This window comes from Culex pipiens, unplaced genomic scaffold (genome assembly GCF_016801865.2).
Source record: "Culex pipiens pallens isolate TS unplaced genomic scaffold, TS_CPP_V2 Cpp_Un0002, whole genome shotgun sequence".
NCBI lineage: Eukaryota > Metazoa > Arthropoda > Insecta > Diptera > Culicidae > Culex > Culex pipiens.
Window position 1 is genome coordinate 928,717 of NW_026292819.1, and position 22,225 is coordinate 950,941.

General features: G+C 42.1%; 3 protein-coding genes and 1 pseudogene across 4 annotated transcripts; 2 read left to right on the plus strand and 2 right to left on the minus strand.

Annotated features, from left to right (window-relative positions):
• Positions 1-12: 12 nt before the first annotated feature.
• Positions 13-8,382, minus strand: LOC120417440 (26S proteasome non-ATPase regulatory subunit 8-like). Its single transcript, XM_039579483.2, has 4 exons — positions 8,225-8,382; positions 981-1,152; positions 744-919; positions 13-682 (listed from the first exon to the last, which is right to left on the minus strand). The coding sequence occupies exons 1-4, from the start codon at positions 8,266-8,268 to the stop codon at positions 169-171; spliced, it is 906 nt and encodes a 301-aa protein (XP_039435417.1). The 5' UTR covers positions 8,269-8,382; the 3' UTR covers positions 13-168.
• A 559-nt stretch (positions 8,383-8,941) lies between these two features.
• On the plus strand, positions 8,942-20,491 carry LOC120417436 (nucleolar protein dao-5-like). 2 transcript variants are annotated; one of them, XR_005605464.2, is made up of 5 exons: positions 8,942-9,481; positions 13,666-14,243; positions 14,305-16,186; positions 16,252-16,942; positions 20,337-20,491. XR_005605464.2 is itself a non-coding variant. In XM_039579477.2 (4 exons), the coding sequence occupies exons 2-4, from the start codon at positions 13,709-13,711 to the stop codon at positions 16,712-16,714; spliced, it is 2,880 nt and encodes a 959-aa protein (XP_039435411.1). In that variant the 5' UTR covers positions 8,942-9,481; positions 13,666-13,708; the 3' UTR covers positions 16,715-17,266. The 2 variants fall into 2 exon arrangements, 1 of the variants encoding a protein (XP_039435411.1); XM_039579477.2 differs by lacking the exon at positions 20,337-20,491 and having other exon boundaries at positions 16,252-17,266.
• Positions 10,218-12,652, plus strand: LOC120417431 (uncharacterized; annotated as a pseudogene).
• A 142-nt stretch (positions 20,492-20,633) lies between the features above and the next one.
• Positions 20,634-22,101, minus strand: LOC120417437 (ribokinase-like). The gene is made up of 4 exons (XM_039579478.2): positions 21,797-22,101; positions 21,185-21,730; positions 20,972-21,125; positions 20,634-20,910 (listed from the first exon to the last, which is right to left on the minus strand). Exons 1-4 carry the CDS (start codon positions 21,850-21,852, stop codon positions 20,704-20,706), a joined length of 963 nt encoding a protein of 320 aa, XP_039435412.1. The 5' UTR covers positions 21,853-22,101; the 3' UTR covers positions 20,634-20,703.
• Between the last annotated feature and the right edge of the window lie 124 nt (positions 22,102-22,225).

Sequence of the window (22,225 nt, forward strand, 5' to 3'; positions counted from 1 at the left end):
AAAGTAATCGACTTTTTTTTCGATTCCTAGTTAAGAGTTGCTTTATTAAATTATTTTTTTGTGTTATTATTTTCTCGATCAGTACAAGTGATACAGTTGAAAAACGAACGAAAAGTGAGTGTTTTTTTTTTCTCTTGCGTAGACAAAGAAAAGAAAATTCCCGCCTCTCTAAACGATCATCTCGAGCTCGCGCGCGTAAAAGATGGCCTGCTCGGCCAGTTCCCGCGACGGGATCGGCTCCTTGGGCTTGGCCAGCTCGCTGATAAAGTGGTAGAAGCCGTCCGCGTTCAGCTTCCAGCCCTTCTTTTCGGCAAACTGTTTGACCTCGTCCTTGGACTTGAGGTTGAGCCGCTTGGCCGCTTCCTGCACGGAAACGCGCTCGTACGAGCTCTCCAGACAGGCGCCGATCTCGTCGCGCACCGTCTGCAGCAGGATGTCGGTGAAGAAATTGTACGATTCCGCCGGGGCGTTGCCCTTGGCCGCGAAGATCTTGTTGTAGCGGCCCTCCATCAGGTACTGCTCCAGGGCCAGCGGATGCCGGATGTACTCGTTCTCCTGGATGATGTCCGCCGGCAGCAGCTCCAGCTCGGTGTGGAACTCGGCCACGCGGTTCTGGGACAGCAGGAAGAGCAGGTTCAGCCCGAGCAGCTGGTACTTGTTCTTGGATTCGCCGATTTCGTTCCTAAAAGTAAGAATCGTTAATAAAAATATTGAAGGTACTAAACCCGGAGTTCAAATCTCACTTGTAATCGTAGTAGTAGCACTTGAGCTGCGAAATGTACCGCTCAAAGGCCGGAATATTCTTGGTGGCCACGCTGTACTCGACGCCAATCTCCAGCACGTCCCGGGCAATCACAAGCTCCTGCTGCGAGGCCGGACTGTTGCTCGTGGGCAAGTAGGACAGCTCGGTGAGGGCAATCTGCGCAATAGGAAACTAATTCGTTAAAAAACCATTCAAGAAAGAGTCCCAGCAAACGAACCTTCAGCTTGTCCAGCAGGGAACCGCACAGCTTGAGGTTAATCGGGCTCTTGATCCACTCGGTCTTGAGCTGCTTGTACAGGGCGACGACGTTGTCCATTTTGGGCTGGTTGACGGGGACTTCCGGCGGCGGTGGTGGTTTCCAGGGGGTTATTTGCAGTCTTCGAATTACTCTTTGAGGGAGAGGAAATTAAAGCTTTTATAAATTTCTGCTAATTTTTATTTGCTTCCACTCTCAAATAAACACAATGAACGCGACTCTGCACAAAATTGAAGTGTCATGCTTGGAGCCGCGAGTTTGACAGGGATGTCATAATGTGAGATTCCTTTGCAGCGGTTGTGATGTTTACTTGTGTGGGTGCCACTGCAATGAAATGTTGGATTACCGCTGTTTGAAAAGTAGCGAAATGTTTGATCAGGACCTAAATTTTTGGCAATTTTTGAAAATATTGATTTAGGCTGGTACAAATATTTTTAAAAGTTTTTGCCACCCCCCCCCCCCCCTCCCCCTTTAAAATTGGCCCGAAAAATCAGGGGGCAAAAAAATATTTTTACAATAAACTTCAATATTTCAATGAAAATTCAAGTGCAACCAGCTGAAATCAAATTAAAATACATTCTTCTGCGTTTAAAATCATTTTTAGCGAGATTTTTAGCATGTTTGGGTTTATTAAAAAATGTTAAGTTTTTTTGAAAATTTTCGATGCAAAATCTTTTTTTGTTTTGTACAATTTTTGTTTTTGTCAGTCAGTTTTTGTAAAATGCATTTTAAAACACTTTTTTCATTTAAATGTGAAGACTATGGCTTGTTATTTAAATTTTTATATTTTTTTATTTTTTTGCCCCTCCCCTTGACCTCGGCCGAGGGACAAAAACTTTTTTGAATATTTGCATCGGCCTTATAGAAAACGAGAAAACTCAACTTGGAAAAATTCTCGCAATTTTTGAAGGTTAAAAGTTCGGTTCAATTTCCATCCAAAAGAGATATCCACGCATGAGAGTGTGTTGGATTGTTTAGAAATTTGGATCAGCTGTTATACCACGTGCTTGATATTCAGCCAATCACAGCCTTTGTGGGGGTAGTCAAATTGAAACGTCAAAATCAGCTGCATGGAATTCAGCCAATCACAATCGATCAAAACCAAAACAATACTTTGAATACGAATACTAATACAGAATCATGGTGTGCGTGAGAGAAACCGTGGATATCACTATTCGTCGATTTTAATATTTGAAAGCTGGTACGGAGCTCGGAATGAACTTAAAAGAAACATAATCGGAAAGTGGTATTTCAAGCAAAACATTGCATATAGGCCAAAGACCAAGTGTAAACAATCAGTCTGCCCTGCTTACGTCAGTTGATGTTTATATAATCTAATCTAATCTAGCACAAACGCAGCCAGTCCGATGAAAGCATGCTGGAAAGTCTTGTGATAAGATTATGCCCCAAGCACTTTTCTTGTCATTTTTAATAATTGCAGTACACCCGAGAACACCCGAAATTGTAAAACAAAAATTAAAGCGGCCAGCCCACTGCGTTGTGTTTACCGCAGAGAGGATTCTGAGAACGGATCACATTTCACAGAATCTACAGGGGAGGAAGGATGCGTGGACATACCGTACCAAACGCTCTTACGTCAGTTGATGTTTACATAAGCAATGATTGTCTGCTATTTTTTGCTAATTTTATTTCGACCAAACATTCAAAAGTTTCACTGGGCTGGGTCGTGACAGGGCTAGTTTAAAAAATTATGATGTAACTCAAAATTGGATGGTTCCCCGTACTAGTGTCCTAATGAGTTTTTGGATAATTAAATTTAAGTCTTCTGAAAAAATAAGATAAAAAGTAGTTTTTAAAGAATTTGAACTTTATGTAAATTGTTAATGTTAACATTAAACTTTTATGTTTGAAGTGTCCACTGAAAAATTAAAGAACTTCTGAAATTCAATTCTTAGAATATTATCATTTTAAAATTTGAAATTTGATTTATTGAATTATAAATTCTTGATTTTGATCTTTCAATATTTAATTTTTATTACACACGCTCAAATCGAACTGTCAACTTTTCTTTTTGCCAAGGAAAAGAGGGGGATGAGATCATATAAATTTCAGCAAATTTGTATGATGAATCTCATCCTCCAGACCCAATGTCTCCTCTGTGACGGTATTTTAATGCTGAAGTTTAACAGCCCTTGAAAACTTAAAAAAATAATGCCCCTATTTTTCGTCTTTTGGGATTTTCACAAAGTCAAAGTAAAAATTGACGAATACCTAGGCGCCTTGCCAAGAAATGACTTTGCGAACAGCAGCACAAAGGAGAGGGAACGATTTCTTGGGGCTTTTATTTACCCTCTGTGGCTTGCTTTCGCTGCCGTTGCTGCCCATTTGAAACTATGACTTGCTCGGTTCCTTACCAAGTGCGTATCCAGGTTTTTAAGGGAAAATGGCGTTCGAAAGGTGAACGCCCGTAATGTCAAAATCACGCAGTGACACCAACATTACGAAAAAAAGTGTACCATGGCATGACAGCCACATTTTTTTCTAATGTTGGTGCTACTGCGCGATTTTGACATTTCGGATGTTCACCATTCGAACGCCATCTTCGCTTAAAAACCTCGATACTGCTGCCGGCTGACTACAAAAGAGCCTTCCCAAAATTAATTTCCTCAATAAATATTGCTCGTATTCCCGAAAAAGACACGCGGCATACCAACCTCGAAACGACGCGCCGCACTTTCGGCAAATGCGCGCTGTCAAATCCCATACTGTGCGTTTTGTTTTTGTTGATCTTCTTCTTCGAATTGCATGGCATTGTTGCCGGGAATGTTTTTTATTGCACCAAAAGTGCAGAAAATCGCTGGCAACAATGTCTATGGCATTTTCTGAAATGCCGCGCGGCGTGTACATTTGAAAGAAAAGGACAATAACTAAACGGGAATCTTCTCAACAGCAGCATCTAATTGCTTGTCTTTAGATTATGAAACATGCATACTTTAAAATTCTAATTTTAAAAAAAATGGGAATAAGACATTCTAGTTAGACATTTACCGACACATTCAAAGTATGTTTACATGGCAGATGCGGACATGCAACAGCCACCGAGCTCGATGATTGTATGCATCAGGACCTAGATCAGGACACTGTGACGAGGAGTTCGTAATTTTTGAGTTAAATTAGAGCTGTTTCAATGGACCTAGAAAGCTTTATTGTCTCAACAGCAGCGTCCGCATGCCACTGGTCGTATCGCTTGCTTAAGGCGAATTCCAGACCTTTATACCACATAACTACCAACTCCAAGCGACGCTCACGCATCCCTGTTGTTCAATAATTTTAAATTTGGTCAAACAGTCAATTTGATCGAGTTTCACAATAAGATTGGGAAAAAGAGCCTGCGGTTTCGCTACCTTTTTCTAATTAAGGCAAGTATCAATCCTTATTCCTTCCCCGGTGAGTGGTGGTGATGGGAGCGGCCGACAATGGATGGCTTTCAAGGTGCTGCCTGTCCTGTTCGGGAAAAATTGGTTTTAATTCCCATTAATCAATTTCTAAGCAACCTTGGCAGGACAATCATTACACATACATGACGAAATACAGTCTGAAACCCGCTAAGATCACTATTTTATGCGGATGCGAATTCGATTTGTTAATTGTTGATTTAAATCATAGATTTTGAACAAAAATATTCAATTTAAAAATATGAATATTCAGAAATTTAAAAACCAATGATTCATAAATTGCCGCATTTAAATAATAAGATTAAAAAAGAATTTAATTTTTTATGTTTATGATTTTTAAATTATTACATTTTTAGATTTAAGAATTTGTAAATTTTAACTTTTTTATAACTGGGTACTAAAGCCCTGTGTCAATTTTTATGTACAACGGTAAAAAACAAGATTAAAATCACTTTCTGATCACTTTTTTTGGCTTCCTCACGTTACTGAGGAAAGGCTATAAAATCACTCGAAAAATGAACTTCTCAATTAGACCTCCTAGACCCACCTATCGACTCAGAATCAAATTCTGAGCAAATGTTTGTGTGTGTGGTGGGATGTTGATCAAAAAATTGTCACTCGATTATCTCGAGGCTGGCTGAACCGATTTTGTCCGTTTTGGCGTCATTCGATCCGTCTTGGGGTCCCATAAGTCGCTATTAAAAATTATGCAGTTTAGTTAAGTACTTCACAAGTTATGCTAAAAAAACGATTTTAACAAGAGTCCGGAAGATTGTAAAAAGGGTGGTTTTTGTAAGGAAACCCGTCATGTTATACATTTTCAGAAAGGTATTTAAAAGACCTTTCCAACGCGTCCAAGACATTGAAGATCTGACTATCCTATCAAAAGTTATAAGCACTTAAGTGTAATTTATACGCTTTTTGGAGGCCGGATCTCAGATATGTTGATGAAAACGTTGTCCGGATCTCTCACGCGACTAATCGTTGGATAGGTATTTAAAAGAGCTTTCCAACGCGTCCAAAACATTGAAGATCTGACAATCCTATCAAAAGTTATAAGCACTTAAGTGTTATTTACGCACTATTTGAATTTTGGATAGCACCTTTTAAATGTGAGGAAGGCGCCAACCACCTAAGGTTGGATTAAGTAACGTTTTTATTTTATTCGCAATTCGCAATTCGCAATTTTCAGTGTAAGAACGGGCCTTGACCGATCTTATGCACTAGGTTCCCGACGAACACGCACTGCCCTTACACCTACATCTCACCCTTGCTCTGAGTCAGTACGAGCAGCACGCTAGAACACGCTTTGAGTGTTCGTGCCAGGCATGCACACCTTCTTTTCCGGTTACGCATTTTAACTCGGCCGGGGGTGGTACATTACGTAGGGTTTGATGTAAGTATAAGCGCCTAACCATTTAAAGTGTGCCTATCAACTTTCATTAAAGCAAACACTGTTTTATATTTAGTTTGAATTCAAAAACTAGTTGTTATTTTACTGTGTATTGTTTTCTCCTGAAATCATTCCTAGTGTTGAGTCGTGTTTATATGTTGCTATTTCTTTTGTCGCGGTGTTTTGTTACAATTTTTGGTCCTAAGCATTTTATAAAAGTTTTTCAAAAGTACAATAGTAATATTTCTGTTGATTCTTTGATCATTCCAAAAATTGAGTAAGGGCTCAAACCTCACTTGTTTTAAAGAAAAGGGTGAAGATTGAAAACAATGGACAGTGAAAGAAATATATTATTGAAGAATCAATAGTAAAAGAAAGATAGTAATTAATGAAGTAGATAAAGAAATTAACAATAGTTAATAAATAGAGGCAACAAACAAGCTTAGATTGTATAAGGGCACGGGTACAGACAGACAGTTTGTTACAGCAGCATCAATTAGTAAATAGAGTGGAAAAGCGTTGAGAAATAAGAGAATCAAGAAAATAAAATCGAAAACAAATGGACGATAATAAACAGAAGGCGTGTTAGAGAATCAGTGAAACAAAATAAACAGAATATAGATGGTAGATAGAGAGCCTGGAGCCTATTAGAGGACGGACACCTCAAACCAAAAGCACCAATCGAAGCACGAGAACTTTCAAACGGAGGTACCAATCGAGCAAAAGACAAAGGATTTTGCTCGATAGGCACCTCCGCTTGACAGCTTCCGCGCCTCGATTGGCACTTCAGGCCTGAGACGTCCGTTCTCTAACAAGCTCCAGGCTCTCTAATGGTAGATAAAACGGAAAGAAGAGAAACCCCGTTGTGCGATGTTTCAGGTACATCCACAGCAGTTGACTCAACATACTGCGAATCAAAACAATACCGTCTACAATCACAAATTACTTCCCTTTCCCACATTGTCGCGCCCCTTTCTTTTAGCCGTCTCGACTCTGACCCGCGGTGGTCAAAGGTTTACGAGCCGTTTCCACAGGCCACCAGCTAGGTCATCATGAAAACCAAGCCAACGTGGAGGTAAGAAAATAGGACACTCGCAAGGAACCAGAGCTATACTGTTCTGATCAAGATAATTCGGATGATCTAACAGAACTACGGATGTAGTTAGTTACGCTCCTTCCAGGATGTTCCTTACGTGGACGTCAACCGAAGAGCACGCAACAAGGTCAGTGCCATTGCATGCTCTTAGGTATCAATCCTTGGCCTGCAGTAACGTTTTTATTTTAATACAAAAAAAAATGACCTGACATGCTCAACAATGGAGCACCGGATTCGAGTGGTAGAAATGACAGCAAAAACTGCTCGAATGGAAATGCTCCAAAGGTGAGGAAGGCAAAACGTTACTTAATCCACCCTTAGGTGGTTGGTGCCTTCCTCTCATTCAAAGGGTAATGCTATCCAAAATACACACGCTCGTGGGAAGGTCTTTAAATTACCTATCCAAAGATAGGTCGGATGCTCGGTCGGGTGATATATTTGGAAAACGTTTTCATCTAAATATCTGAGAACTAGCCTCCAAAAAGTGTATAAATAACTCTTAAGTGCTTATAACTTTTGATAGGGTTGTCAGATCTTCAATGTATTGGTCGCGTTGGAAAGGTCTTTTAAATACCTTTCTAAAAATGTATAACATGCTGGGGTTTCTTACAAAAAACACCCTTTTTACAATCTTCCGGACTTTAGTCAAAATCGTTTTTTTAGCATAACTTTTGAAGTACTTTACTAAACTTCATAATTTTCAATAGGGACTTATGGGACCCCAAGATGAATCGAATGAGACCAAAACGGTCCAAATCGGTTAAGCCAGTGCTGAGATAATCGAGTGCATATTTTTTGGTGCACAGACCCACATCCCTACACACACACACACACACACACACACACACACACACACACACACACACACACACACACACACACACACACACACACACACACACACACACACACACACACACACACACACACACAGACATTTGCTCAGAATTCGATTCTGAGTCGATAGGTATACATGAAGGTGGGTCTAGGAGGTCTAATTGAGAAGTTCAGTTTTCGAGTGATTTTATAGCCTTTCCTCAGTAAGGTGAGGAAGGCAAAACCATTTTTTTTTGCAATTAAGCACCACCTTAAGCGGTATACGCACTTCGGAAGGAACCGGTCAAGAAAAAAAAAATCAAATGGTCAGCGGCGGCAGCGCAAGCAAGTCAGAGAGGGTGAAGAAAAGCCCCAAGAAATCGCTCCCTCTCCTTTGTTCTGCTGTTCGTATAGCTGTTTCTTGGCCCCTTTCCTTCCGATCTGCATACTAGCCTTTAAAAACAACAATGCCTTCTCATATTACCTGTTAAAGTTTACCCGCAGCAATTTGAGTGCTTTCACTTCCATATTCACCAAAATCGAATAATTTTGCAAAAATAAACAGGGCTGAAAAAAAAAATTGCTCAAAACTGTCACGCACTAAGAATGCTCAGCACTCTTCCGTAGCCGGCTTCGATCTCTAACTTCTCTAACCAATTTGTTTATTCCAAGCGGTACCGTACACAAACCGCGTTTCATCAAATTCTTGTGTAATGTTTTAAAATGTCGTATCAGCATAGGATATCAATTTTCTAGTATGAATTTGCTCTTTTGCAAAGATCCTGCAGATTTTCGGGACACATTTCTAGACGAAACTTTTCCGGTACAGAAATCGTCAGCAAATTTGTATGGTTTGACGTTTGTTGAGGGTGCCGTCGACTTTTACACGCTTATCAGCATAAACCAAAATTTGGGTTATTATTGTAATTTTTCTAATAATAATTGCTTTGCTGCGGGCGGCCATCTTGCCCATTTTAAATCGACAACGTTCGAGCGCCATCACGGTAGGTTGGCAGGCCACGTGGGTTTCACTGGTATTGGTGCTGCCTGACGTCAGCACTTGTATGGAGTGACGTCACAATAATACGATTGTGTGCGTGAGCGTTCCGTGTACGGATACGATTTGGTGGTTGAAAAAGTTGCCCACCTTTACGCGTGCCGCACTTTGACACTGTCGAACGCTTCGGTGTGTGCGTGTGTTGCCGACGAAATCGAGCAAGAAGTGACAAGTTTGGACTGGTTGGGGACGCGTACGTTCGGCAAGTTTTTCGCAAAAATAGTAAAGTTGATGCAATTTGCGCCGTGATTGACCGCTCGGAATCGACGCCGAAAGTGGGGCGCCATCGGAAGCGAACGGAGTTGGGTGGAATCTGGTGCCGGAAGAGGCCGAATTTGGCGACGGAAAAAGTTGCTTCCCGGGGGCCGCCAAAATCGAAGTAGGCTTGGGTAGCGGCGGCGGCGACGGTGGCGGAGCCTGCTGCGAGAGCGCGGGAACTTTCGATTGAGCTGTCGCGGTGAATCGTTTTCTGGTGCGAGCGAGTAAAAAGACAAACATAAACAATAAAAATAATAAAGAGCGCACCGTCGCAAAGTGGGGGCTGTGCGTGTGTTAGCAAAAGTCAGTCGCGATTTTGACGGAACTCGGAGATAAACATAAACAGTTGTCATAAAGTGGCTGAAAAATAGGCGCTTTTTCCAGAAGGGCATCGAAAAACCAAAGGGACGCCGTCAAATTTAGTGGGTGAGTGCAGTTTTTTTTTGGAGTTCAAATTGACGAAAGTTTGCCACGAAGTGGCGTCAGAAAAGCATTTTTTCTTTCTTTATCTCGTCTGCTTTGAGAGCAACATTCCCACGGATTCTCGATTACGGCGCTGGGTCTGGAGGGTAAGAAAGTAGGTTACCTACATTGAACCTTTGGATTGACAGAGTTTACGACTTGGTTTTAGGATCCGATCCTTTTCCGTTAAGGTTTATCAATTCTTACGGGAAACAGCATACAGATTCCAATTGTATTTCGCATCCGTTTCTCGTTCCTGTTCGATCCAGATTGTGAAAGAAATAACAAATGCATTTTGTCATCCGCCTTATTGGCGTTCTACGCATAATTGTCCCATGTTCAAAAAGTTTTAACCAGCGCTCCCCTCATCCTCTCCTTCGGCCCAGTTAACCTTTCGAAAGTCGCCTTCGTTACAAACGTCCTTACAAACGGTGCAAACAGTACATTAGCGTGATAGCGGAAAGGTTTTATTACCTTTTACCTATTATTTTCAACTTCCTTAATCTGAGAAATGGGCTTTTTTTATAATTCTGGAGCAACGCGAAAAAAGGGCGGATAAGCATTTCAACTATCTTGCTGTTTCTCCGGCTAACTTTAGCATGTTTACAAAACTCGAAGTGTTCAACAACAGATGACATCACCAGTTACGTTGCAACACTGTGGGTCTTGTAACAAGTCAAGACTCTTGTTAAACAGTAGCATGTTGTATCGGAAATTGTAAATTTTTAACAGCTGTCAAAATGCCGCTCTTTTCAAATGGTGCTTCAGAAATAGAAATGGAAGGGCATTCTAACAGCTAAAACTCATTTTATTCAGGCAAATTTTATACACATTTTGAACACTTCATTTAACACACTTCAGGTTACCTATGTAAAATAGTCAGCCTATTGCCTGGGTCAACACTTCTTTAAAAAAAGCTGAGCCGTTCATGGGTAGCGTCTGAAATAAATTTTAATATGTGTCTTAGGGACCATCCATAAACCACGTGGACACTTTTTTGGGAATCTGTTACCCCCCCTCGTGGACAATTGTCCATACAAAAAAAAAAAACTTTTTTGTATGGATCGTGGACAATCGACTTACCCAGACTCGGTTATCCGAAGACCACGATAAAATTTCACTTCGGATAATCGAATCACGAAAAAAATCTGGTCTGTATCACGAAATTGGGAGCGATTTTAAATAAAAATTAGGGCAAAATTCCTTTAAAGCCTTGTAGAGAGAAATAAAAAAGAGAGAAGTATAAAAGAGAGAAATAAAAAAGAGAGAGAAAGAGATAAAAAGAGAGAAATAAAAAAGAGAGTGATAAAAAAGAGAGAGAAAGAGATAAAAAGAGAGTGATAAAAAAGAGAGAGAAAGAGATAAAAAGAGAGTGATAAAAAAGAGAGAGAAAGAGATAAAAAGAGAGTGATAAAAAAGAGAGAGAAAGAGATAAAAAGAGAGTGATAAAAAAGAGAGAGAAAGAGATAAAAAGAGAGTGATAAAAAAGAGAGAGAAAGAGATTAAAAGAGAGTGATAAAAAAGAGAGAGAAAGAGATAAAAAGAGAGTGATAAAAAGAGAGAGAAAGAGATAAAAAGAGAGTGATAAAAAAGAGAGAGAAATAGATAAAAAGAGAGAGAGAAAGAGATAAAAAAAGAGTGATAAAAAAGAGAAAAAAAAGAGATATAAAGGGAGTGATAAAAAAGAGAGAGAAAGAGATAAAAAGAGAGAGAGATAAAAAAGAGAGAGAGATAAAAAAGAGAGAGAGATAAAAAAGAGAGAGAGATAAAAAAGAGAGAGATAAAAAAGAGAGAGAGATAAAAAAGAGAGAGAGATAAAAAAAGAGATAGAGATAAAAAAGAGAGAGATAAAAAAGAGAGAGAGATAAAAGAGAGAGAGAGAGAGAAATAAAAGAGAGAGAGTGAGATAAAAAGAGAGAGAGATAAAAAAGAGAGAGCGATAAAAAAGAGAGAGAGATAAAAAGAGAGAAATAAAAAATAGAAAGAGATAAAAAAGAGAGGATAGAAAAGAGAGTGAGAGAGGGTTAGAAAAGAGAGTGAGAGAGGGTTAGAAAAGAGAGAGAGATAACAAAGAGAGAGAGAGATAAAAAAGAGAGAGAGATAAAAAAAGAGAGAGAAAGAGATAAAAAAGAGAGATAAAAAGAGAGAAAGAGATAAAAAAGAGAGAAAGAGATAAAAAAGAGAGAGAAAGAGATAAAAAAGAGAGAGAAAGAGATAAAAAAGAGAGAGAAAGAGATAAAAAAGAGAGAGATATAAAGAGAGAGATAAAAAGAGAGAGAGATTAAAAAGAGCAAGAGAAAAAAGAGAGAGAGATAAAAAAGAGAAAGAGAAAAAAGAGAAAGAGAAAAAAGAGAGAGAGATGAAAAAGAGAGAGAGATAAAAATAGAGAGAGATAGAAGCGAGAAATAAAAAAGAGAAAGAGATAAAAAAGAGAGAGATAAATAAGAGAGAGATAAATAAGAGAGAGATAGAAAAGAGAGAGAGAGAGAGATGTTCTCGATTTCATTGGTAAGTCTTCAAACGAGCACTTACAATGATTTCACTTTCATGAGCGATGAACTCCAATGCATGTAAAAAGTCACAAACAGGAATCAGGGATCAGGAAATGGGACGCGAATGTCAAGAAAATGAAAGAATTCGACGCTAACGGGAGAGAATTGAGCAAAAAGAGATCGGAAATGGACATTTTTCTCTCAATTCTCTCTAGTTTTGCACAAACGATGAACGTTTTAACCGAACGATGATCATTTTGCTTCGTGAGTGTTTGAAAAGACCTCAGTGAAAAGGATAATAAAAAAGAGAGAGATTAAAAAGAAAGAGATAAAAAAGAGAGAGATAAAAAAGAGAGAGATAAAAAAGAGAGAGATAAAAAAGAGAGAGATAAAAAAGAGAGAGATAAAAAAGAGAGAGATAAAAAAGAGAGCGATAAAAAAGAGAGAGATAAAAAGAGAGAGATAAAAAAGAGAGAGATAAAAAAGAGAGAGATAAAAAGAGAGAGATAAAAAAGAGAGAGATAAAAAAGAGAGAGATAAAAAAGAGAGCGATAAAAAAGAGATCGATAAAAAACAGAGAGATAAAAAAAAGATCGATAAAAAAGAGATCGATAAAAAAGAGAGCGATAAAAAAGAGAGATAAAAAAGCGAAATAAAAAAGGGAGGGATAAAAAAGAGAGATTAAAAAGAGAGATAAAAAAGAGAGATAAAAAAGAGAGTGATAAAAAAGAGAGTGATAAAAAAGAGAGAGGAAAAAAAGTGAGAAAGAAATGAAAAAGAGAGAGAGAGCGATAAAAAAGAGAGAGAGAGAGAGCGATAAAAAAGAGAGAGAAATAAAAAAAGAGGGAAAGAAAAAAGAGAGAGAGAAAGAGAGATATAAAAAATAGAGAGTTAAAAAATAGAGAGATTATAAGAGAGATATGAAAAAGAGAGATAAAAAAGAGAAGGCTAAAAAAAGCGAAATAGAATAAAAAAAAGAGCCATAAAAAGAAAAAGAGTGACATGAAAAAGCGAGAGATAAAAAAAGAGGGAGATGAAAAAAGAGATCTAAAGAAGAGATGAAATGTTAAGAGAGAAAATGTGAAGAGAAAGAGAGAGTAAATAAATAAAGGAAATATATGTAAATAGGGAGAGGCAAAGGCAAAGAGAGCAAGAGATAAAGATGCAGAGATAGAAAGTTAGATAAAGATCAAGGTTGCCGGGATCAGTTGTGTAGGAGTCAGCCTGGGTTCGATCCCAGACGATCCCGTTGGCATTTTCCGAGACGAGATTTCTCTGATCTCGCCTTCCGTGGGATGGGGAAGTAAACGTTGGCCCCGGTCTAACCTAGAGGTTAGTTCGTTAGCTCAGTTCAGGTGTAGGAGTCGTCTCCCTGGGTCCTGCCTCGGTGGAGTCGCTGGTAGGCAGTTGGACTCACAATCCAAAGGTCGTCAGTTCGAATCCCGGGGTGGATGGAAGTTTGCAATTGCCTCAACAATCAAGCCTTCGGACACCTAGTGTCGAGTAGGAATCACGCAGAGAACGCCAAGGCTATTCAGTGGACAATTTATTTATTTTAATAATATATGTTAAGGAAGAGACTTATTTACTTACTTACTCTTTTCACAAACCCCGTTTCATGTACCGCTTTATGAAGTTTTTCAATTCTCCTTCCAGAATTTAATTTGCATCCAGTGCAACTACTGCTCGAACCTCAACAATGCCGCGCTTGAAGAAGAAGGAGGTGGCCACTCCGCCTGCCGCTGCCGCTCCGGAGGCAGCGGCCCTCACCCTAACGGCCGGTCGCTCCCGGCGCACCATCAAACCGAACCGGAAGTATCTGAACGACAGCATCGTGTCGATGCCACCCTCGAAGACGTCGTCCCGCTCGAGCAGTCCGGACGACAGCGATCTCAGCGAGGACGAGTACCGGAAGAATGCCCGCGACGAGGAGGAGGAAGAGGACGATGACGACGATGAGGAGGTCGTGCCGGTGAAGTCGGCGGCTGGGAGGAAGAGTGTGGCGGCCGCTGCGGCGAAGAAGACGTCGTTATCTCCGGGGTCAAAACCGCGCGGCAGGCCGCCCAAGTCGGGCAAGGCAGCGGTGAAGACGGAACCGGTCAAGAATCTGCGCAAGGAGGTGATGAAGAAGATGGACCTGACGACGCTGAGCGTGGGCAAGGCGCGCGTGCTGCTGACCCCGCTGAAGCAGGACCCGAAGCGAAAGCTGAACCTGGATGAAACGGTGGAGAAGGGTGAGGAGTGGGGGTTGGGGCGGGGAAGAAGGACAGTTTTAACGATGATTTGTTTTTACAGAAAAACCAACCCCGAAAGCTCGTGAGGCGGAAAAGGTGGAAAAACCGCGGGAAATCGTCAAGCAAAAAGTCGTGGCAAAGCAACGCGAACCGGAGAAGGTTCCGCCGGCGGCGGTTGCCCGCGAGCGGGCCAAGTCGGAGGCTCGCGTTGTGCGCAAGAAGGCGGAGCCGCCGCCGCCAGCGCAGGCTAGCAAGAAAGAAGACGTGGACGCCCAGAAGAAGGTCATCAATCCGGTTGCGGTGAAGAAGCAGCTGGTGGAGAAGTCGATTCTGGACAAGCGTGCCAAGAAGGTCGAGGAGGAGGAGGAGGAGGAGGACGATGATGATGATGATGATGACGTTCAGATTGTGGGAATAAGTCGGGAGACGAATCCGGTGTTGGGGCGGAAAGCGGCCCGCAAGAGTCCGCTGGTGGCGAAGCAGATTTCGCCGCTGCCGAGGAAGGTTCCGGGCAAGGCAACGCCGCCTGTGGCGGCTGGTTTGAAGCGCAAAGCGGAAGTGGATGCGAAGCCGCAGCAGGGTCGGCCGGTGAAGAACGCTAAGCTGTCGATTACGGTCGATTCCGATGATAGTGAGAGCAGTGGCGTTGAGGAGGTTGAAGATGAGGAACCGGCGCGTCGGACGACGCGGTCCAGCTTGCCGTCGGACAAGGGTTCGGCGGCGTCAACGCCGCAGAACAGTTCCGTTGGGAAGGTCGCCCCGGCTAAAGAGTCGCCAGCTTCGGCGCGAGGTAGAAAGGAGTCGGACTCGGTGAAGTCTTCCCTGACGAAATCGATCAGCATGCCAGCGTTGGACAAGTCCAAGCAGGGATTGCCGGGCAAGTCAGTGCAGACGCCGGCCGCCAAGACACTGTCCAAGCCAATGGCAGCGTCCACTCCGAAGCCTTCGGCCGCGGCACTTCCTTCGAAGAGCAAATCCGAGCTGAATCTCGTTGATCCGATTCTTTCAACCGGGAAGGCACCGACGTCGGCGGATCGTGCCAAGGCCAAGAGTGCCACCATTCGGATCGTGGACATTGGCGACATCATGAAGAAGCGAGCGGCCAGCACGCCGGACGTCCGGAAAGATGCCTACGAAAGCAGCAGCAGCAGCAGCGATTCCGACGATGGCGAACCATCCAAGCCAAAGACCAACACCGAACTGGTGGCGTCGATTCTGGAGCGCAAACAGGCCGTCAACGTGGACCACCTCCGGACGAATCGACCTTCGAAGCGTGGCCGACCAGCCAGTGCCGCCAACAAAGCCTCCCCCAAAGGTCGTCAATCTACACCCGCCGCCGCCACCCCCACTGAAGAAGAAGACGAAATCGACTTTGAGGACATGCTGCAAACGAACATCGTCACCGCAAACAAGGTCCAGAAGGTGATGCAACCGGCGGCCGGAGCGCGCCAGCGAAGGTCCGACGAAAACACCAACAAGCGACCTGGTAACAACAACAACAACCTGTACAAATCCAACAACAACGGCCGCTTCGGCTCCTCGAGCTCCCTGAACCGGTCTGGGTCGGCCTCGCCCCACAAAAACCCACCCCGCATCCTCAACTCGACCATGAAGATGGGCGACAGCCGGCCCTTTGCCAAGCTGGTCTCGAACAGCGGCAACAAGCACTACTCGATCGACCTGACCGACCCGGACAACAACGTGAAGCTGGTGGCCTCGCCGGATTCGCCACCACCACCGACGACGACGACGCAGCCGATCAAACGGGGTCCTCCGGTGAAGACCATTACGCGACCTGCTACGGCCGCCGGCGGTCTGCGGAACGCCGGCAACGCGCTGAACAAGCCGATTGGAGGGGCGGTGCAGCGATCCGTTTCGTCGTTGACGGCGGGATCAACAACGGGTAGTCCCAAAATGAAGAAGATCACCTGCTACGAGACTTGGTAAGCTCCACTCGGTTAAGTATCGCCCCAGATATTAACGCTAGTTCTTCCCCCCAACCAACCAGGTACGTCATCAACATCCCCAACAGCGAAAACAAACCGGAGAAGCCCTCGTTCGCCATGTCCATGATCGGCCTCGGAAACAAAGCGGACAAGATCCAGCTCCCCTCGGACGAGTGGTCCCACAAGATCATCCTGACGAAGCGGAAAACGGCCCCCGCCGACGGCGACGAGGTGTTCAACGGGGACGTCGAGGACCGTGCCATCAGCGAGGAGGAAAAGCGCAACTACGAACCGTGCAACATCATGTTCCGGCGGCGAACGGCCGTGCCCGGCAAGTTTAACCTGCAGTACGACCGGGCCGTCATCTTCAAGAACGACACCTTCTTCATCAACGTCGACGGCAAGAACTGCCAGCTGGTGGGGGCGCCCACCAAGCTCGACGACGCCGCCGACATCGAGACGCTCCTCTCGGTGGTGGACTTTGTGAATCTGAAAAACACCTGCGTCGAACTGTCGGCGGCCTAGGCGCGCGCCGGTGGCGACCATCAGTGTACATAGCTTTTTATCAAGGCGGATGACGACGAACGAAACAAACACACACATTTACACACACATACACACAATTTATAGCCGTACAAGGATAAACCGAGAGATGATTTATCGTGACTATTTTTCGCGGACGGGTTTCAGTTGGCTTGCCATTTGAAAAAAAGCAAAAAACCCGCTGCAGGCGCTCCCCACTGAAGAAGAGAGGTAAATATCGTTGATTTTTGCATTGTGGGTAAGACCTTTTTATTTTCAAAGAGAGACATGCGTTCAGCCTTTTTTAACAGATTGTATTTTGAAACAAAATATAACTGCTCTTTTGAGAGCACGCACTCCGTTTTGGGGAATTAAATGCCCTCCGCCCCAAATCAGTACTCGTTATTTATTAGCATGTCGCGTACAGATTATGTTAAGAACGTCTCTCACATCTTTTCTATAACGATTGGTTAACGAATTAAGGTGAACCTAGGTGTAAGTAGTGCATTTGCAATACAAAATAGTGGCAAAATACAGAGAGAACATTTTTTGTAAGGTTGTGTCTTTTTCGTGCTCAATGAAACGTGTCCGCGGGAAACGCTGCAACGTGGGTCTGGCCAACAATAACTCTTATCGCTATGGGTTTCGTCGTTTGTTAACAATGCGTACGCACGGGTTTTGTTCCTTCCATGCTCAAACATCTGCTCCTCTTGCCCAATATCACCGACTCTAGCCCAACCACGTGGTTAGAAACAGCAACTTCAACGAATTACCTTGACGGACATTTCTGAAACGTCAGTCTGGCCGTCCTTGTTTGGCTTGCATATCAACACGTTGTCGCTTTGTTTCTTTTTCTCTTCTACTTTTGTTTACAATGCGTACACACAGATCTTCCTCCTTCTTGTGCAGTGAAACTATCTCCAATAAACCTTTTCATCGAATAATATTCTAAAAATCTTAATTTTCGCTAATTTTAAACTCTGGAATGTTTTGACGTTTGTCGAATACACGCTTTTGGAGTTTACTTCAAAATTAGGCTAAAATCTCAACAAGTGTACAGTGAGTAGTTTTGAGTAGCCAGAGCTCAAAATTGGGTAAATCCTGAGATTCACATGAATCGTACAAGTTTTTGTAGAGTTAGCAAAATCCTGCTAAATTTTCCGACCGTTTATAAAAAAAAAAACATTTTTTAAATTATTGATTTCAGTTAAATTAATCAATTCTAAATTTTTGAAGTTTTGAACAGTTTTTTTTGGGGGGAACAGCATCTAATTTCAGCGTGCCGCTGATGCTGCCATATCAGCATTTTGACATTCAATTACAGCTCATTAAAAGCGTTTTCAACTGAAATCGAGTGATAAATAGCTCAATAAGAAGTGAGCAAGCAGAATATAATATCAAAAGTTTTGCAAAATAAGTGGTTTAAATAGTGAAAATCAGCCTATTGGATGGAGTCAGGAGCGAGTACTCAACCTGTCAAACATACGAGAATTCCCCCTAAATGTATTGTTTAAACTTTGTTGAATTTTGTAATTTCAGATTTTGGGTTTTTAATTAAAAATTTTGTTAATATTTGGTTAACATTTTGAATTATTTAAATTTTAGAATTTGTGATTTTTTTTTTAAATTTTCGAATGATAATTTTTTATGTTTTCAAGTTTTTTTAATTTTTGAATTCTACAATTTATTTATTTAAAAGAATTTTGGAACATCTAAGAAGGAGATTCACGAAAAGAATGCCCTACATTTTGTGACCTCGTGCTTTCCCAGCTCCGTTCTCAGCTTTAGGGTGAATTGGGCTATAATTTTGAGTGATTTTCACTCAAACTACAGTTAAATTTACTAAAATGTTTATGAATTTCGCACAACATTGAAAAGATGAAATGAAACTTGTTATATTTATTTTTGAGTAGATTAAATTTTTATAGAATTTGATTGAACATAAATAAATTGTTTATCCATGCAAAATTGGTGTATTTTTTATGATATTCGAGATGAATTTTACAAAATTTCTGAGAATTTCACTAAGACTTTAAAGAAATTATGTTTCCGGAATGCAGTTCTGAGGTTCTCAATTGATTTCTTAGTTCAAATACCCCAGAAATAAGAGGTTTTTAATAAGCGTGTGATCATACACATTAACTAAAAATGCTACACGCTCAATTCGAATAACAAATTTCGGAGTTATTTTCCCTTAGATTTCGTCATAATTGAATCTACCCAGGATTGAGTTTTGGGGAGTTTTCTTTTAACTCATTTATGGGCGAATTTCACCCGCGTGTCAGTGAAATGACCTCAGAATTCTGCAATAACTTTACTATCAGGCGTAACCTCGCCTATTTGTGCCTAAGGTTGCATCCGATATAGATAAAAATATTACGCAATTCTAGTTAAAATTATCCAAATGAGGATAAAAAAACACTTCAAATCTCTTTCCTAAGTTGGATCAGTTTTGACAAAATTAAAAAAAAGACTCAGAAATTAGTTATTTGAAAAGAGCATACCTTACCAATTAACAACATTTCTGTGCAAATGTCGCTTTCATCCTCATTATTAGAATCACACTGTTTCAGTCAAACCAAGCATACCCAGAAATTATTTTTGGGGCCAAACGTTAGATTTCGGTGATTTTCACCAAGATCTGGATGAATTTGAATCAGCTTTCGTTAAATTCTGTTTGAAATCCACCCAAATTTGAGTTTTGACCTCAAAATTCCTTCCTGAGTAAGTTCAATTTTGACAAAACTGAGTTATTTTTGGTTACCAAATGTTGGTATGAATAATCTGATTTGAGTTAGTTTGAATAAGCGTGTGGACTTATGATTCACCACATGGGTTTCAGGTTTTTTTAAAAAAACTTCATCATCCCGGTACGAGAATCGAACTCTCGACCTCTGGATTGGAAACCCAGCACGCCGCTAGTCGAAACCCATCCCCTACCGGTCAGTATTCCCAGTGAGTAGAATTACTCTTTGAAGGGATCTGACTTTGCCGAGCCAGACAGGAATCGAACCCATCACCTTCCGCTTACAAGGCGAAACCCGTAACCTCACGGCCACGGAAGCTCGGCAATGGTTTCTTAAAGGAAGGTAGGTTGTCTTGTTAAGAAAACTTGATTCCTGCAAATGGTTGTACATCTCTTTTTAATACTGTTTTTCTTGAATGGCTCCTCTAAAACTTCAAAAAGTGCAAAAATTACATTCTTTTATTACCTAACTGGTGCAAATTTAGCGTAAAATTTAAAAAATGCGTCATAAAACAAGAAATTTGGTTTACCCCTTTGCATTTGAAGTTTTCCGATGTTTTTTCCAAGGGGCCAGAACCCCCTTGCGCTGATTTTTATAAAGGGTCTCGCGCGCAAAATCTCCTCGTGCAGATTTTTGCAAAGGGCCTTTCGTTCACGAATCACCCCTCGTTGCTTTTTGACAGCTGGCGACAAGGCAACCTGCTGCGAAGAGAGGCAACTATGGTTTATATTTTAATTTCTGATTTTTTTTAGTGGGGAGGGTTTTGAACGGTTGTCGGCACAATGGCCGAATCCTTTTTCAAGGGGAGTTGGCTTTAAGGTCGATGTTATCTTATCTATTTTGATATTTATTAACATTTTTTCTTTCTTTTTTTGCAGGTATCTTGAAATAAACTTGGAAGGAGTGTTGGCGTTGAAATATTTTTTAAGAATAAATTGGAAAAAATCGACAAATTAAGTGGTTGGAATGTCTTACGGGGTAAAACGAATGAAAAGAGTTAAGTGTACAAAAGTTTTCTGAAAAAAAACTTTGCAAACAATACTTTACTATAACTTTATGATTGGTAAATTTTATATAGAAATTGGAGAGTTGTTAACTTTTAGTTTCTGTTTTATTGCGTGAAAATAACACAACTGTATAAGCTTCAAGTAGTACACAAACAAAAGAGTAGTGAATAAAAATATAATGTATCGAAACAATTTATTCAGTTATCAATAAAATGCAAAACAGTAAGCAAAATGCCTTTCAAATGTACTCCCACTCGCACGGGTTCGATGACAAGTCCTGGCCAAGTCCCGTCTCCGAAAGCCGCGGAAAGCTGGTCTGAGTTCCGGGTTTCTGCACCGACAGCGACGCCACTTTGTTTGCGGCCGCAATGCACTGCGTTAGCTCAGCTTCCGGATTCCGCGCCATAAAGTGCGCCAAAGCGCCTATAAAGGCATCACCAGCACCCTGCAAATGAATTGAATTCGTGGTCGAAATTTGGTTTAGAGAATGTTTGCCGCTAAGTTACCGTCGTGTCGACGACTTTGTCCACCTTGCACGGCTTCACGTGCACCACTTTGGCGTTGTCTTTGGGCGCAAAGATGGCGCCTTTGTCGCCCAGCGTTATCACAACGGTGTTGCAACCCATGTCGCGTAGCTTCAGCAGGGCGCCTTTGGCTTGACTGAAAGAGGGAGGGCGAAATAATTTCCGATTGCTCCACATATTGGTTCAAGCCCTTACATGACTGTCTCTACGGGCACTCCGGTGATGAGCGCCGCTTCCGTCTCGTTGACGCAGAATATCGAACAGAGGTGGAGCAGGTCGTGCGGGACGTTTTCCACGGCGGGCGCCGCGTTCATGATCGAAGTTCCGGAGAAGGTCCGTAACGCCTCCAACGTCCCCGCCAAAGGCGTCTCCAGCTGACAAACCAGGATCTTCGCCCGCGTCAACAGGTCAGCACTCGCACCCACATCCGCCGGCAGTAGGCTGTTGTTGGCGCCTACTACGATCACAATCTGGTTGTCCCCATTGTCGGCCACATTAATTTGGGCGATTCCCGTACTTTCGCCCTTCACGATCTTCACGTGGTCGACGTTTACGCCCTCGGACTCGAGCGCCTTTCGGTAATTGCTACCCCACGGGTCATTGCCCAGCTTCCCGATGATGGCCGTACGCGACCCTAGCCGAGCCGCCGCCACGCACTGATTGGCGCCCTTACCTCCGAACCCGGTGACGAATTTCGTCCCGTGCAGCGTTTCGCCCACCCGCGGAAGTCGCGGAACATAGCTGAAGGGAGTGCAATGTAATCCCAAACAAAACAATAAAATCACCGCAAAAAGCAATCAAATTTACCTAATGAAATCGACAATACACGACCCAAAAACGACCACATCCAGATTCTGCGACATTTTTGCACAAATTTAGAGTCGTGACCTAGCAATTCCGAATGATACTAGAACTGATAAGGTTGCACTTGAAAGATGGTGCACCGTCCTTTAGTAAGGTGATAAGAAAGGGGGCTAGCGCTACGCACGATATTATGTGTGTTTTGTTTGTTTGTTTTGCATCCCACCCAAGGTGGAAACAAACGAATGACGAGCATAAACAAGCTGGGCACAAAGATGACGACGGTGGCGAAGAAGTTTTATGTTTCGGCCTTTATTTTTTATGATTTCACGAATGTTGAGTTATTTTTGTCATCTTAATAGTTTGCTTCGGTATAGGTTAGCTTTATTTCATACAATTTTATTCAAGTACTGCATAAAATAGAAATGTTCCATG

Bases quoted from the DNA above. Each gene is read 5' to 3' on its own strand.
- LOC120417440 (XM_039579483.2), bottom strand. From the start codon at position 8,268: ATGGAAGTGAAAGCACTCAAATTGCTGCGGGTAAACTTTAACAG. The intron at 1,153-8,224 runs GTAATATGAGAA...TCTCCCTCAAAG, and splicing joins CTGCGGGTAAACTTTAACAG to AGTAATTCGAAGACTGCAAA. The intron at 920-980 runs GTTCGTTTGCTG...CCTATTGCGCAG, and splicing joins CCCTGCTGGACAAGCTGAAG to ATTGCCCTCACCGAGCTGTC.
- LOC120417436 (XM_039579477.2), top strand. From the start codon at position 13,709: ATGCCGCGCTTGAAGAAGAAGGAGGTGGCCACTCCGCCTGCCGCTGCC. The intron at 14,244-14,304 runs GTGAGGAGTGGG...TTGTTTTTACAG, and splicing joins GGATGAAACGGTGGAGAAGG to AAAAACCAACCCCGAAAGCT. The intron at 16,187-16,251 runs GTAAGCTCCACT...CCAACCAACCAG, and splicing joins ATCACCTGCTACGAGACTTG to GTACGTCATCAACATCCCCA.
- LOC120417437 (XM_039579478.2), bottom strand. From the start codon at position 21,852: ATGTCGCAGAATCTGGATGTGGTCGTTTTTGGGTCGTGTATTGTCGAT. The intron at 21,126-21,184 runs GTAAGGGCTTGA...TCCCTCTTTCAG, and splicing joins GTGCCCGTAGAGACAGTCAT to TCAAGCCAAAGGCGCCCTGC. The intron at 20,911-20,971 runs GTAACTTAGCGG...ATTCATTTGCAG, and splicing joins ACAAAGTCGTCGACACGACG to GGTGCTGGTGATGCCTTTAT.